General features: G+C 36.4%; 1 protein-coding gene across 1 annotated transcript in view; it reads right to left on the reverse strand.

The window, feature by feature from the left end:
• Positions 1-4,782: 4,782 nt before the first annotated feature.
• Positions 4,783-17,892, reverse strand: part of LOC140141925 (DNA topoisomerase 2-binding protein 1-A-like) — a 56,075-nt gene continuing 42,965 nt past the window's right edge. Inside the window, exons 22-33 of the mRNA XM_072163807.1 lie at positions 16,505-16,573; positions 15,984-16,169; positions 15,095-15,273; positions 14,673-14,833; positions 14,005-14,108; positions 13,171-13,353; positions 10,588-10,732; positions 10,048-10,154; positions 9,406-9,519; positions 8,649-8,852; positions 7,856-7,989; positions 4,783-6,728 (exon numbers count right to left, since the gene is read on the reverse strand). Coding sequence (XP_072019908.1) covers positions 6,626-6,728; positions 7,856-7,989; positions 8,649-8,852; positions 9,406-9,519; positions 10,048-10,154; positions 10,588-10,732; positions 13,171-13,353; positions 14,005-14,108; positions 14,673-14,833; positions 15,095-15,273; positions 15,984-16,169; positions 16,505-16,573 — 1,689 coding nt within the window. The 3' untranslated portion in view covers positions 4,783-6,625. The remainder of the gene's footprint in view (positions 6,729-7,855; positions 7,990-8,648; positions 8,853-9,405; positions 9,520-10,047; positions 10,155-10,587; positions 10,733-13,170; positions 13,354-14,004; positions 14,109-14,672; positions 14,834-15,094; positions 15,274-15,983; positions 16,170-16,504; positions 16,574-17,892) is intronic.

The raw sequence follows: 17,892 nt of genomic DNA on the forward strand, positions 1-17,892 counted from the left end.
GTGCAAACTCATTAACACAAACTTGTGTGGAATTCAAATTTTACTTGCTATCAGGAGTTTGTGTTATCCAGATCTAATAACATGTGAACTGTATGCTTGGGAATGTAAAACATACTTCTTGTTATCAGAAACTTAATGTTAAGAGGGTTCGTGTTAAGGGATCTAAAATGAGCGTTTATTGCGTTTCGACAGTATTTTTTGTGGGACATGAGACCACCTCAGACCTATCGAATTGCATTCTGAATCTGAAGCATGTCTTTCTGATATAAAATAATTTTCATTTTTTGAAAATCACAATATAATACAAATTTTATGACAAATTATAAAAATGTGATATTTTTCAAATTTTTGATATATAACAGTCCTCGAAGTAAATCATATAAATCTATTGATATATTCTTAAAGTGTATGTAGCACGGAGGAAAAGCCGATGGTCAATTGAAAATTTTGACCTTTCATATTGAAGATATGGATTTTTTCCCCAAAAGACCTAATTTTTTTTTGGTGTTTTGGGAAAAAATCCATATCTTCAATACAAAAGGTCAAAATTTTCAATTGATCGTCGGCTTTTCATCCCACCTACATACACTTCAAGTATAAATCATCAGATTTATAAAGTTTACTTCAAGTACTGTTAAATATCAAAAATATCAATTTTCAATGATTTGCCATAAAATGTGTATTAAATTGCAAATTTCAAAAAATCAAAATTATTTGATATCAGAATGACATTCTCCGTATTCAGAATGCAATTCGATATGTCTGATGTGCTCTAATGTCCCAAAATAAATACTGTCCAAACGTTCATACCCCAGCCCTTAACGAGTTGCCACTGTATTTGGAACCAATGTTTTCGGCATCCTTACACGGTACCTCATATGGCAATATCAAAATTAGTTCCATTTTTTTCTATGCTCAAATGCCAACTGTCATTGCACTTCAAGGCATAGTTCAGGAGTCATGTAAGTCAAATATCTCATGCACCTATTAAATCGCAACTTGTCTCAAACTACTCTCGGCAATCATGGGTCAAAGGTTATGCATATATTTCTATATTGGACTTGAGCTGCATAACTCTGAAGAGGGACTTGACAATACAAATTGCACCACAATTGTGAATCAAATATATTTCTTATGTTAAGGGGAGTAATATGAGACCAGTTTTGATAAAATCAGATCATATTCCTAGCCATGAGGGCAATTCAAGAATATTACAGTCAACATAAGACCATTTTTGAGTTTTAGCCCCATTTAGCCTCATGCGAATCATAATAATAGGGGGCATTTAGAAAAATGGAACCAATTCTAATTTTATTATTTGAGCTGTAAGGATGCCAAAATATATTGGTTCCACTAATGAAGCAAAATAACACCCAAACACATAGCACCATGTACTATTCACTGCTGAAAATGTAGATTATTGATGCAATATTTGTGAGACATATTTTAGCAGAGCATCTTCACCAAAACTTCACAGCAAAACCCACTTGGACTAGCAATTTTATGTCGAGTTTTGACAGTGCTTTAGATGGGCAGGTCTATTGCCATTTGGTCTAATTCCTGTTTAGTCTATATTCAATTGGTCTATTACCAGAAAGGCTAATTGCCACTTAGTCTAATAATCATATAGTCTAATGTCTATTTAGTCTAATATTGTTTGGTCTAATAACTGGTATGTCTACTAACCATATAGTCTAATAACCATTTGGTCTAATATTTCTTCACTAACCACTTGGTCTAATAACCGTTAGGTCTAATACTCGTATGGTCTAATAACCAGTTAGTCTAATACAATTTCGTCTATTTATTAATAAACTAAATTCTTGTAAGACTAAAATGGTTTGTAGACCAAATGGCTATTAGACCTATTGGTTATAGTCCAAATGGGTATTAGACTAAATGGTTTTAGACTTAATGGTTATTAGACTAAATGGTTATCGGACCAAATGATTATTGGACGTAGTGGATATAGACCTAATGGGTTTAGACGAAATGGATGTAGACAAAATGGATATTAGACCAAATGGCAAATCCCCGGGCAGCATATCTATTTTTAATGATCAGTATGGTAAGTAAAGTGAGCATAAGGTGGCATATAGTCCTTAGCGAACTGTAGCACCGCAAGGTTGATCCCCTGTTTGCTATTTCAAGAGAATTCACACGTGACATGAATTTAAGGGATCTGGAATGAGCGTTTCCACAGTATTTTTTGTGGGACATTAGAGCACGTCAGACATATCGAATTGCATTCTGAATACGAAGAATGCCTTTCTGATATCAATTAATCTTCATTTTTTGAAATTCACGATATAATACAAATTTTATGACAAATTTAATATTAAGTTTTGATATTTTTCACATTTTTGATATATAACAGTCCTCAAAATTATATAAATCTAATGACATATTCTTAAAGTGTATGTAGCTGGGAGGAAAAGCTGATGATCAATTGAAAATTTTCCCCAAAAGACCTAATTTTTTGTTTGTTTTGGGAAAACACTCCATATCTTCAATACGAAAGGTCAAAATTTTCACTTGATCGTCGGCTTTTCATCCCACCTACATACACTTTAAGTATAAATCATCAGATTTATAAAGTTTACTTCGAGTACTGTTAAATATCATTTGCCATAAAATGTGTATTACATTGCGAATTTCAAAAATTATTTGATATCATCAGGACATTCTTTGTATTCAGAATGCAATTCGATTTGTCTGATGTGCTCTAATGTCCCACAATAAATACTGTCCCAACGTTCATACCCCACCCCTTAAGAGAGATCAATCCAAATTCAGCAGTAGTCTGTCAAACTTGTAATGGGTCAGAATTTAGATAAACACTGAAGAAGTTGAGTCGGAAGAACACAGACAAAATTAACTTACAAGAAATAATATTTGAAATTCACATCTCATAAATTTATTGCATATTAGTGGTTCAACACTGAAATTGTTTTATATACAATTAACATTTATTGTATAAATAGTTCAATACTGTAACTTACAAAATATGTGTATCACAAAAAAATCACATGACATAAATATCTCAAAACACAACGGTTTTCTCCACATTGAATTTGTGCATCGCCAGTGCATCCTGAAAACAAAACTTAATAATTTTAACATGGGATAGGAGTTTTTTTGAAACATTATTTTACTTGTATGCTTTTATTCCAGTGACAATCTGAAAAAGAATTACATTTCCGAAGTTCTAGCTGCTCACCAAGTATACCAGCACATTTTATGTTTGAAGTTTATAAATTTGTTGTAAAATATCTTATTTTCTGAATATACAGACTGCATACATCATGTACATTGCAATGTGCTAATTGGGTTATTCCTTGATGATCAGCTGAGCTCTACACTGGTAACTCAAGCCACTGAACTTGGTTTTTGTATCAAATTTGTTTGGTCCCATGAACATTCCAATTTTGTCCCTAAGAATTTTATCAATCCATCTCGCTTCTTGTAAAAAGACTTAACAGTTTCGCATTCCTTTTTACAAGAAGCGAGATGGATTGAATGGATGGAAAACCTGCACGAGAATCAATTAGTAATGGTAAATTCACTCAGGCTCCTGAATTTAGCAATCTCGTATTACAGGATTTCCACAACTTTTTCCCATGACCCAAATTTTATACGAAAAATTTGGCGCGGCTCACAGCATAATACAAATGCTGCAATTTTCCAAAACTTAACAGCGGCATACCTGGCAAATTTCCAAATCGGGCACTTTTTTCAAGTCATCCCGCTGACCGGCTGCCAGAATGACTTTACAGGGACAAATCTGTGCAAAAATATGCAATTTTAATGCTAAAATGGGTCAACATGAGGTTAAATGACTAATACGATGGTACCCTGCACTTTAATGCATGGAGAATATTTTTATATATTTTTTCCTGGCAGTCTCACGACCCTTTTGGATGAGGCCGCAACCCCCATAAGGTTTGGTAACTGCTGTCGTATTATATACCTCCCATGACATCAAACAGAGTAAAGATGGTAACACTTATTCAGGGATTGAGTTTTAAGGTGTGTGAGTGCGATCGCACGCCATCACACACTTTATATCGCATGTTCGAGTGGGAATTATAGCTCAATTCCTAAACTTCTTACCAAGTGCAATTTAATAAAACCCCTAGCATCCCACCTTATAATTAATATACTGCGCCAATAAAGTATCCTTACACTTGGAAAAATAATCACAATTTCAAAACTGAATAATATTGGGGTAAATTTGTTTTTTTAATAGATGCACTATCTAATCATGCACATTGTGAAACCACATTGAATCTAATGTGACCTCAAGAAGTAAAGTTACAAGCAATTGAATAGACGAAGGTCCCGTTTTAAAAATGACAAGCTGACCTATACAAGGCGCAAAAAGATTCCAACAAGCGCAACAAAGAGGTAACACAGTTTCTTCAATGAAGCGTTATTTAAAGCAGTTTTTATTTCAGTTTTTACTTCATTTTATTTGTCAGTTCTTTTGTTTCAGTTTTCTTTTGTTCCTTTTGATTTAAATTAAAGCCAAACGCATAAATTAGCCATTCACCACTTAACTCTCAAACCAGATTTGTGGTCTGTGGAGTTTTGAATAGGCCAGTTTGTCACTTTTGAAACGGGACCTTCGTCTAATCAAATGCTTGTAACTTTAAATCTTGAAGTCACATTGGATTCAATGTGGTGTCATAATGTGCAGGATTAGAAAGTGCATCTATTTAACAAACAAATTTACTCTAATATTGTTCAGTTTGGAAATAGTGATTATTTTTCCAAGTGTAAGGATACTTTATTGGCACAGTATATTTCCAGAAGTGCATTTTGTAGCACACCTGTTATTTTCTCAACTCATCCCTGTTGTATTACTCAGTAAGCTTACCTATCACAGACAGGTGGAACAATATAAAATTGCCCAAAATTCTAACCCTCTCCACACCAGATAATGTGCCTCATTTACACACATCCCAATTTGTTTACTCATTATATCTATATCAATTGTATTTACAGGTTTGATGTACAAACTGCTCTGTAATAATATTTATATACATAAGTAACATATGATAAAATACATTTTTCCTACATTAGGTTTTAAGGCGTATCTAATATGCGATCAACAAATACGTGGAACTATTTCAACAGGCATGGTATCAAAAGCCTTTACATATTCAACTATCTGGGGCAGTGATCGAATTTAGGAAAAATAGATGGTTGTCCCACGGACAACCAGATTACAATTTCTGGTTGTCCGTCTAAGTTTTTGGTTGTCCATAGGCCTACAAATGTGACTTTTTGCTAGATTTATGGTTGTCCGGCGGACAACCGAATCAGTATTTTTGGTTGTCCGGCGACTTTTTTAGTTGTCCCGGGCAACCGGACAACCAAAAATTTCGAACCCTGATCTGGGGTAACTAGTGCTGATCAAAGTACATTAATGCCTGTATCAAACTACACTTACCAAATTCCTATTGCACACAGAGGTACACTGCTGCCAAGCTAAACTGAGCTTAAAGAGAAACTTATAATTTTTTACAACTTGTGAATCACAAGGTCATATCTTAAAATACTTACTGTCAATCAAAATGAACCAAAACTACACACAGGATACCTTAATACTCTAGTCAAATCACATGTCAGTAACCAAGCAGTTGTCCAACTGACACAACAGCAAAATGCACTGTCATGGGACAGCTTCCTGACTTCCTTCACTTTCACAGCCCAACATTTGCCACCCAGGACAAAAAATCTGTGAGAATGCACACAATATCCTTGCACAGATGATAAAACGGTGCTGCTTTCCATATACTTTTTTCATGAAACAGGGCTGGGCTGTGAATGTGGTCCAGGAAGCTGTCCCATGTCAGTGCATTTTGCTGTTGTGTCAGTTGGATAACTGCTTGGTTACTGACATGTGTTAAGAGTAGAGTATTGAAGTAAATTTGGGTGTAATTCTGGTTCAATTTGATGGACAGGATTTCAAGATATGACCTTGTGAAAAATTATAAGTTTCTTTTTTGAGCTCAGTTTACTTTGTGGGTACTCTGTTGAGAACCAGAGCAGCACCAGTCCAGTACGTACAAAGTGTGCACTATACATCTGTGTACCCAAATAAATGGAGTACCAATGAAGTAGCCGTGACAGTTTACCTCTGGTGCAGCAGCAATGCTGATATTTCAATTGGAACTTCAGAAGATGCCCAGCACCTACCATCAGGCCTGGTCTTTTGAGGCGAGTGAGAGCGATCACTCGCCTAAAATGAAGCCGAGGAGAGCTTTTTATCACTCGCCTAAATTTGGTGTAATAATAATAAAAGTGATTAAAATCACTCGCCTACAGCTCACCTGACAAGTTTTGAGGAGAGTGATTTGTCACTTGCCAGTAATTTTCAAAAGACAAGGCCTGTACCATCGTCAAATCACTACAACTTGACTTCAAGGCAACCTAGAAACAGACGCTATGAACGCTGGTAGCATTGTACAATCACTAATGGCACTTGATCATTTGCAATTTTTGTCACTTTCTGCAACTGCTACATGTAGTATATCGGCATCAGGTCAACAAGCTTGGCCGTTCTAATTTGAGGCTGTGTGATGTTCAATCACTTGCCACTGGTCAAATAGTGTGATTGTTATCTCTTTGCCTTCTTATTCCTACCTAGTGTTGATTCCCTCTTCCTCTTAGTAGGAGTAGGTGTGGTCACTACTGTACTTCTTTCACTGAAGGTGTTTAATCTGTAATACAATAATAATTAAGTCCTTGATAATTTTGCTGATTTACAAAACACACACTACAAACATATTTTATTTTACCAAATTTCTAATAAAACACCAAAGAGCAAACAAACAAAATTAAACATATTACAATCAGCAGAAAATCCCCAAAGTAATGACAGACACAACATTCTAAACCTGGAGGAGTCTGAAACATGACAATGCTGCCATGAAGTTGCATCCTCTTGAAATTTTAGAAATTTTCTATTTCTGCTTTGTTCTTAATAATTAATGTGGGAACCACATCTAAACCCTTAATTTTGGAAATTGGATAATTTTTAAATAGTATGTGTCTATTAAAGGTCTTCATCTTATAATTGTCCATCAACAAGTAAGTTCTATAGTAAGAATTCCAATTGAATGAACGCAGCTTTTAACAGCTGCACTCGATCCAACCGCGGTCGTATATTGCGTATTTCAAGCTACAACGCGAACGCACAACCTTGGATACAATGCTATCCAATCACGAGTGCGTTGGCATGGTTGGATTCACTTCAGCGTTACTCACGCACTGTCGCACAAGCTGGCGTACTTCGCGCAGTGTATGCAAAAATGCGTCACGCTATTGAAAGCTGCGTTCATTCAATTGGAATTCCCACTATAGATTACATGGGAGCTGGGTGGTTCACAAATCTCTTAATATTTCATAACTCAAGTAACCAACACAATTTACGAACACCCTTTTACTAGTTGTAATCTTTACCAAGGGTCCCTGTAGTAAATTGGATTGTAAATCAATTTAGTAAAATGGATTTTACGATGCATTGGAAGTGATGGTGGATTTGGAGACTTACAAACTTCATAAACTTTAGTGAAATGGCCCCGTGACAAAAAGTACAAAAAAAAAAAAAAAAAAATCATTTTTTAAATCCTTTGAATCAACCTGTTTCACCCATAGATGAAGAGGATATCAGTAACATCCAGACTCCGAAAGATAATGATAATATTAATTTGAATTCATTGCAAATTGGAGAGAATAAAAAGGTTGGTTTCTATCTCTCGCCCACGGTGGATTTGTATAACCAACTAATTCTATGCGACACAAGTCTCTAACAATTCATCAATAAAGGCTTCTGAGTCTGTCTTACCTTTCAAGGATAGCTTTGACCTCACTGATGCAGTAGTTGACTGGGTCTGGCAGTGGATCCTCCATCAAGTATTGAGCAATGTATTCAGGCTTCAAACAAAGCACACCGGCACTCACTATAGCTTCCAAATCTACCTATTAAGTGGGATACCATTTAAGCGATTAAATATCTGGTATTTTGTAAAGGCTATATTGATATTTAAGAACCAAAGCACAACTTGCACAAGCATGCGTAACTCTCAGAACAAGCAAGAACTAAGAAGTCACTTTAATTCTTGCTAAATAATTATATCAAGTGTATTGATTTGCTTTATAAAGTTACATTTTAACATGGGGACAAATTTGGCTCCCTCAATCCAAGTTTTCACCATTGTGAATTTCTTGGTATGCTCTCCAGATTTTTAATTTAACCCAAAACAAAACATTCCTTAGCAAGTGGGAAGTTTAAGCCAATTTCCCTATGGAGAGTGACAAATTAATTAATAATAGGTGGGCGCAGACATCTGGGTGCTTAGCAACAAATTGAGCTAAATTCCCTAGCAACAAGTGAGTCAAAATAAAAACATTCCATGCACACACTCAATGTACGCATCACACACATGATGTGCAGTAAGCACAATGTGCAATGGCCTATGTAATTGATTTGCGCATATCATTTTCAACGGCATGACATAGCTCCACCCCTGGGTATAAATGCACTCTGCAAGATAATGGAGTTAACGCCTCCTTTTGCCATTGTTATTACATTTTCATTGAAAAGTTACTTGAAATGACATCAAATAGAAATGACTTACTGGTCCAGCTGTCGATTTAGCTTTGCCAAAATCAAAGAATCCATGAGTGGCATTCTCAAAGTCAGGGAAAGGCGGTCTCATACCAATAATCTTGGCACCTCCTGCCTGCAGGAGTCTCTTGAAACCCGACTCTCTTGCTCTATCAACGTGGAGTAGCACACTCCAACCATCAAAGGCTCCAGGTATGATCTGGTAATTAGATTTCTGTTGGAAAGAATGGGAAAACATTTATAATCAGCTTGAAGGGTGACTTGATCGACAGCCTCATCCCCCATTTTTCTTATCAAAACTGAGATTTTGGTATCAGAAGAAAGATCATATTTCATTACCCTGTACAATTTAAGAGGCCGATCGACTGCATATCCGACCCGTCAGTACACGCTTTTCAATACGGAATAAATGCTAACCTCATCGTGACATCATCCAAGCAGCAAAGTTCATTTCCCATTGAAAAATCGTGTATTGACGGATATGCAGTTGACCGTTCTGTAATGCCCCGAAATTATGGTGTGAACAAAAAACATGGTTAATTGTGGTAACCACAATCAGAAGTATGTCATACACATTTTTACTTCTCCTATCAAAACTGCTGGAGCAATACAAATCAAAACTTGGGAACACTTCTGGCACTGAGTGACACTTTGGGTCACTACTACATGTAGACCAAAGCTAAGAAATTCTTCTACCAACGCCATTGCATTTATCAGTTTCAACCTTGCCTAATGCTAACCAGATGATTTGAATCAAAACCACCTACCTTTCTTTCTTCATCTAGTTTCTGTCTCCATCTGGTGGCAGCCATGGCTAGCTTGGCTGTTTGGGCTGGTATCGAGTTGAGATCTGTGGCACTACCCCATTCATGGTCTTCTTCCTAAATTCAAACATGTTTGATTATTATTAATGAAAATATCAGATTTTGTTTCTGGCTTTTTCAAATTAACAATATCGGAACAGCAGTACCAAATTTGTTGTCCGATTATACAGGCAGAGAATGTCATCAATTCCCACAGTACAGCTATGGCCCAAGCTTGGTTATAATTTGATTGAAACGGTTCATGTGAGACACTTCAGAATGTTCAGCCTATTAGCAGTGTGTCAATTCCTTTTGACATTACGGCACGTCAAAACTGTAATTTACTACGTACTTTACTTTGTACTTCAAAGTGGCCAACTGTATTTTACACTTTTTAATAAAGATACACCGACTAAAACACCGATACACCCGCAAATCACATTAAAAAAAGAAAGGGAAGTGATTTTTAGTGCGCTTCGCACAGCCATAATGCCTAGACGTTGATCCACAAGCCTCAGCACACTTTGCTTTAAAGATCTCCCCTCCAGGACACCCTAATAATAAAATAAGAACATGCATGACCTACAGGAAGATTTTGTTTTTTACCTGTACAAATAACTCTTGTTCTCTGCATGCTTCCAAGTAGGATTTGTGTAATACCCATTTGCCAGAGGCCAATGATGCCAGGTACTTCTCATTTCTTGTTGGGTTGCCTGTGTCAAAAGAAAATCAATAAGTTACAATCAATGTACAATGAGCAGAGCAGCTTTGATACAAACTACTTCTTGGCCAAATTCATTGTTACACCATTTTATTTTCCTCTTTAAAATGTTGATGATTTTCGCAAAAAAGGCCTATTACTGATGATGTATGTGTGAACAGGCCTGGAAAAATGATAATTTCCCAGGAATACAATGGAAAGATTGCAAAATTTCCCACTATATCTTTATTTAAAAGACACACATTTCCCTCCCAAGTTATCAAATTTCCCGGCCACCAGGAGGCAGAGTTACCCAGTTTTTCCAGGGCTGTGTGTGAAACAAACCTTTCACAAGACTTTGTCCTAGTATGTAATGCAGAAGTTCTTTAAATTCTTCCTGGCTGTGACTGAACTACAGAAAATTTATGATGAACTGTGATACTTACCAACAACAATATGTGTACAGCTAGGATCAAAGTACTGTGCATCTTTCACTTCACCACCAAGCTTCTCTATCAGAGCACCATAATCAACTTTCTCATCGTTGCTCATCCCTGACAACAGGAACTTAGGGGCGCTCCGTTGTTGGTGCTGTGTTGCAAAACAAAAAAATGTATGGTCTGTCAATGGACTTAACTCTCTTACACCCATGAGAACTACCTGCTGATTGGTCAAAATGAGTATTGTGTCCAATTTTGAACCAATCAAGGAGGATATTAATAAGATCATCTGTAAATGCAAGTTTGACCATAAGTAGTTTAAAACCTAGTCATAATTGGCAATAGAAATGAGCATTTCAAGTTTACTGTCTGTTCAATTAGCTTAGATTCTTGAATTTTTAAGATACTTGAAAAAATAAAAAATTGTGGCCAAAGTCATCAAAGAAAAGTGTTAGCACAACCTTAGACCTAACGTGATTTATACTTTTCAAATTCCAAAATTCAATTTAAACCCTATTTCTTTTCAATTTTGCCTCATTTTTGGCAGTTACTTGGGTCCACCAAAAGGGTTCATGACCTTTATACAAATCGAGTGGGGCGGTCCATTCTCAACTTAGGGCATAGACCCTATCCAATTTAGCAAAACAATCTGTCCACCAACCTGCCCTACCATTTCAATTGTTATACCGTTCCGGTTATTGGATAGGTTCTATAGGTGATGATGGTCCACCGGTTTTTGTTACACGAAATTAGATGGCGAATGGCGCGATTACGTTTTATGCATAACATTATTCTGAGGAATTTTTTTCCTAAACAATGACATTAAAATTTTGGATTTCGTTCTTATTTCAACTGGTTTACAATGTAAATTTAGTTTTGTTTAATACCATCATTCCTTCCCAAGAATATCAACATTCGCTTGACTTTTTCAGATACAGTGACTTTACAAGAAATGCTTTCTGTAACCCGATTGTTTTAAATAATATTTTCTTGTATAAAAGTTCATTTGTTTCCAAATGTCCTTCTCATAGTTTGTATTCAACAAACAAAAACGAAATAACAAATTGAAAATTAGTGTGTAGTTTTATAATAGGCCTATAGGCTACACCTTCTCAGACCCATTTGCACAATCAATCAATCAATCAATAAATAAAAATAAATATAAATAAATAAATAAATACGCAAGGAATGTATTTATATAAGCTGGGCCAATTTTTTAGGGTTTCAACACGAATTAGGCATACATTGTAGTGGCAAATATAGCTATTTTGCTGGACAATTTACTACCTGATGCGGATGGTCGAATAAATATTGACAAAAAATTATGACATTCATCCCCATTGCTCTAAATGGATTGATTCAAACTAGAGCGATAACCGCACCATAGCTGAACCATGTGGCTTCGAAAGTATATTGTGGTAGGCCTATACCACTGTCACCCAGAGTCTGTAATGGCCCTTAATGACCTTAAATGAATTTTAAAATATTTTCAACATGTTTAGAATGTCATAAGGATCATTGCGTTTAAATTTCAGCTCAATCGGAGCATTTTGGAAATCTTGACCTTTGCCCCTTTATGTCCCCGTAATGACCTTAAATGAATCTTAAAATGTTTTTTAAATGTTTAGAATGTCATAAGGATCATTGCATATAAATTTCAGCTCAATTGGAGCATTTTGAAAAACTTGACCTTTGACCCCTTTATGCCCCCTTAATGACCTTAAATGAATTTTAAAATATTTTTTAAATGTTTAGAATGTCATAAGGATCATTGCATATAAATTTCAGCTCAATTGGAGCATTTTGAAAAACTTGACCTTTGACCCCTTTATGACCTTAAATAATTTTTTTAATGTTTTACACATGTTTAGAATGTCATAAGGATCATTGCATTTAAATTTAAGCTCAATCGGAGCATTTTCGGTTAAAATGACCTTTTTTGACCCCTGGATGACCTCTGACGTTTGGAAATATTTTTATATTCTTTATGTTTTCCTCTTTCATATGACACCCCTCATGGGGTCATACCTTCGTGGCATTTAGAGATATGGCCATTTCAGACCAAATGGTTAGTCAGTTAGTAAGCTAGTAAGTGAGTTAGTAAGCTAGTAACATACACTCATATAGGCTGATACCATTTCATGGTTCAGCAAAAAGTACCTGACGTTCTACGGCTTTTTATAAAAATATCGCGGGAAAAGACCAAAATTGAAAAGAAATGGGGTTTTAAATTGAACTTAAGAATTTGAAAAGTATAAATCATGTTAGGTCTAAGGCTGTGCTAACACTTTTCTTTGATGACTTTGACCACAATTTTTTATTTTTTCAAATATCTTAAAAATTCAAGAATCTAAGCTAATTGAACAGACAGTAGTTATCAACCAATCAGAAATGTTGTCAGATGACTAGTAGTGTTGAGGGGGTTCAAACTCACCTAATGAATATTGCTTATGTTTGTTTATTGCTTGTTTTCATGTACATTTGTTGTTTCATTGCTCTTTGCTTTAGCTCCTCTTGCGCAATGTGGTGTTTTTTTCTTTTCCCGGATTTAAGAGTGGTAGAAATGTTCATTATTATTATGTAACTTACTTGTTGTGGTTGTTTTTCTACAGTCTGTGGAGCCACTGCAGGCTTAGCTACCGGTAATCGTATAGGGGGAGCCATAGGGGTTGGTGTGGGTGGGGAATCCTCCTCCTCAGGTGCATTACTGGTTTCCCTATGCTCATTCAGCCTCACTGATTTGCGAGGGGTTCTTCGCACTGGTACTGATTCCTGTAAGAATAAATGTTGTTCAAGATTGTAGTTCCGAGGCACAAATCCCACATCCACAAAAATGTTTATGGTTTTAATATCTACTTTGTTTCATTATTTAATTTCAAGATACAGCGAGGAGCCCAGAATTTTTACCCAAATTTGTAAAATTAGTCCATTTGAAAATGCTGGTTATTACTAATTGCAAATTCATACACTCTTAGATGGCGAGAACCAATCAGAGCAAACTGAAAAATGTGAACCTTGCATCAATGGTCTACAATTGCAAGTGATATACATTTATTAACCTATAAATCAAGTAGCTGTGAAACCAGTGATATCTTAACACAAGGTAACCAGTTGATAATGCATTGTTTGACCTAAGAGATACTACTGCATACAATGTTTTACTTGTATTTTAAACCATTCTCTTTCACCTGTAAGTTTCATTTGAAAACTTTCATCTCTATTGTAACATTAGTTTATTTCTGCGCTTCTAACTTTTTAACTTGTATTTTAAACCATTTCGTAAATTATATTATCTTCCAACTAAAATCTCACCTTTCATTTTTTTAAATTAAAACATTTATTTCTCCATCAAAAAAAGAGCTCATTTTACAAGTTACATCTCTTAGATGGTAACATTAGTTTATTTCTGCGCTCCTTACTAACCTGTTGTTCTCCTGGACTCTCTTCATTGAGTTGTGCCATGATCTTTTCACGTTCCTTGCGGCTTGTAGGATCATCCCATGTTATCTGCACACTCTGGGAGCTCCCTGCATGAACAAAACAAACACTCACGTTAAGTTGAAAGAAAATCTGTCATACTCGTACTCATTATGCAAATTTCTTCTGGACAATCAACTAAAAATGGAGAAGGGAATTAACGGGAATTTTGGGCTTTCATAGCTCCGCTGAATAAAGTGAGGTTTTAGAGATGCTAAATAATTGGTTAAAATCCGGAAGAATCTGGCTTTAGCTTTGAAATCACAGAAATGTTACGCATCAATCTGCTGATACTGAACATCAGTGAGGTTTTATATTAAATCCAGGTGAGCAGTGAGGACATCAGCACTCTCCTGAGAATAGGAGAGCTGTAGGAGAGTGGAGGCTCTTGCTCACTTCACAGCCTGAAGAATGACCTCTTGATTCCTTGGTCAAGTGAGATATGTGATCAGCTCTTCAAACAATGTTAATATTCTGGCAAATAATCAACACAATGCTGAATGCACCTGTTGATAACCATGAATTTATGAATAGAACAGAACAAATAATGGGAATGTTAATTAGTAACACAGCAATAATTACTTCTGCAAATGAAAGTATTTTTTGTTACCTACCAATCTTTTGTGCAGCCTCCTGCTCCTCACTAGTATCTGCAAGAGTTCCTCTTTTGGTTCGTGATCGCCTACCACTCCCGGGTGCTCCCTCAGCTTCGGCACTTAAGTTTGTAGTACTGGACGTTTGTCTTCGACTTCTGCGTCGCCTGCTATTGGCACTCCTGAATGGTAGAACAATAATACAAGGGTCACTTCACTATCCATAGCTTAAAATTGGTTATGTCTCAATACAATGTTATTTGGTTTGGTAAATTGATCCTTGTAGTATCCATGCATGGGACAGATTATATCAGTGTCTTGCAATTTCATCTGCCATTAAACATGAATAGAACCCACAACCCAGTAGTTATAATTTTTGGGGCACCCTGTAAGTTAACATTTGTATCAGTACGGTACTTATTTGGGATATATCATCAACTTACAATGTAGATGTCATGATCTCTTCAAACTGCTTCTGGAAATTCTCCCTCATCTCTAGTGAGCCATCCTCCTCAGTCTGTGGTGGATCCGCCTTAGTCTTGCCTCCGTCATCTTCCTCTTGTTGCTCCTCTTCAGCAGCTTCTGTGATTTTCATCATCTCTTCATCACTGTCTGTGGAGTCCTAAATGGTCAACAATGACAATGATCAGAAAATATCAATTAACACCACAAGGTACGACTTCCATGAAATTCTTTACTCAAAATGCATAAATACTATTAGTAGTAATTGTCAGAAAGGAATACTGTGTGTACAATAAATGGGTTAACCCGACTTTGTTTACAAATCCAAACAAAACTTTCTCAGCGTGATATATATTTTGTTTGGATTTGTAAACCTAAGTTAGGTTGACCCATTTATTTGGACTTTGGACCTAAAAATGCACATTTTGCAACCTAAAAATGCACATTTTGCATGTCATATCATAAGCAAGTGAAACCAACATGAAGCTCTATAGATGGGGTTTGGGTCAGGTTAATTGGGGTTTAATTCATGTTACGTTATCATGTTAACTATTTTGACCATCAATTTTTGACCACATGGGAAGACAAAAGTATTTGTAATATTTTGCAGTAAACCTTTGACGAGAGCGTATTTTCAGCGTACATCACATATTTACTGCGTTGAAACACACTTATCTGTGATTGGATGCTGAGGCGGTCTGCTGTTTATACCGAGTGGAAATTTATGGATGAACTTTCACTGTAAGCATTGTTAGCTCCAACTTTGCAACATCACGGTAGTGTGCGCTCGTCAAAGGTTTACTGCAAAATATTCTAACAAGCCATCAGTCTGAGTCTGACAATGTTCCTATGACAATCCAGTTTACACACCTTGTTGTCAAACCCATCCTGAGCTATTTCTGGTTGTGGTGGAGGACTAACTTGGGCTGGTTTAACTGCTTGGCGTGTCTGTGGCTGCGTTATTTTACGAGCACTCTGCCTTGTACCTCTACTTGGCGTCGGTCGTGCTGGTGTTCTGGCAGGTGTTCTTGCTGGAGTCTTGGAGGATGTTACAGGCTAGAATATACAAGAGAACCTGTATAATTATGGATATTCACCAGTAATTCAAAACAGATTTCTAGTTTTAAGAAACTATGTTTCCTCTGATTTAACCACATTATATGAATACTTTTAATGTTTACATGATATTTTAAACATTTCATCTATAATGATCCAGACCTGCCAACCTACTGAAGTCAGAATGAGGGACATTGAGACCAAAACCTTGAACATGTACACAAACCAGGTACCAACAAATTCAAAGACTTAAGGTGTGCAATACTTTCAGTAATTTGCATACATACATCCCATTCTGGCACAAGCATGTTTCCTCTACATTCAAATTAACTTACCAGGGTTAACTTTGGATTGAATGTATGTGGATATAGAGATTCCTCCACATGGGCATTCTGCTCCTGGCACTGAAACAACAAAGAAAACACAGAGTCATTCAAAACCAACTTAACATTATGTTAAGTTCACAGTGGAATTAGAAATTTTTGCCTGGGAGCAGCATTATATTGAGTCCTTGAATCGTAGATATCCACAAAAAAAGCTTTATATTCCCAAAATTTCAGTTGATTCCAATTTTGCGAGTTATGCATTATTATGTGCATTACACTGCTCCATAGGCCACTGTTGTAATTTCGTACCAGAATGAAATTCAAATTTGATGATATTTTTGCTAAACAAATTAGTCTAAGTTTTTGTTTCGTATATATACATTATGTAGCCAGAGGATTCCAGTAGAACAAAAATCTCAATATTCTTTGCAAAAAGTGGGACGAGGCTGTGGATCACAAAATGCCCCTTTAATCTAAAATGTTACAAATTTGCCTATGCAGGAACAATCCAATTATTGGCACAACACCGCCCATTACAATCATGGCAGTTGTAATCGATTACCATGTTATAATTGTAATTACAAGCCGACGTCAAACGTCGGCTTGTGCTGTCTCTTCTCAATTCTTTCTTCTTCTTCTTTCTTCTGGCAACCAATCATAGCTCCGCCAGGGATTGACAGATTTCAATCAAACTTGACCCAAATGACCACTGGGCTAGGCCAAACCTTCCATTTCACTTTGACCTCACTGTGACCTTTGACCTTGACCTTATGGTCAAAAATGTTGATTCACAAAAATGCTACCCCTTCCACAAATTACATGCAATGATCATGTGACTCATGCATATGAATCAACGTTAACCAGTGCTCAAAACTTGTAAACAGATTTGAGGTCAAAGGTCATTAAGGGGTCATTTCCGGTCAAAGTCTGAAAAATGTGCAAAAAATATTCAAACTAGAGCGGTTCTAGACTTGCGCGGTTCTCGACGCAAAGCGTCGGCCGCAATGCCTCCACCTTGACGCGTATCATTTTAACTGGTGCAATTTCACTAGGAACTGGCCATCTCTAGATGACAGTGTAGGTTTTTAGAAAAAGTGTAACAAATGAAAGATCCTCGACCCATTTTGTCTCATGCCCATATGACAGTTTTAAGTTATTTGACCTCAGATGACCCCTGGGTGACCCCTGATGACCCCGAAAAGACCTTCCAAAAATTTGACTCTAAATGTTGATTGTACCCACCAAGTTTCATGCCCATATGACAGTTTTAAGTTATTTGACCTCCGATGACCCCTGGGTGACCCCGGATGACCCCCAAAAGACCGTCCAAAAATTTGACTCTAAATGTTGACTGTACCCACCAAGTTTCATGCCCATACGACAGTTTTAAGTTATTT

This window comes from Amphiura filiformis, chromosome 20, assembly GCF_039555335.1.
Source record: "Amphiura filiformis chromosome 20, Afil_fr2py, whole genome shotgun sequence".
Classification (NCBI taxonomy): domain Eukaryota; kingdom Metazoa; phylum Echinodermata; class Ophiuroidea; order Amphilepidida; family Amphiuridae; genus Amphiura; species Amphiura filiformis.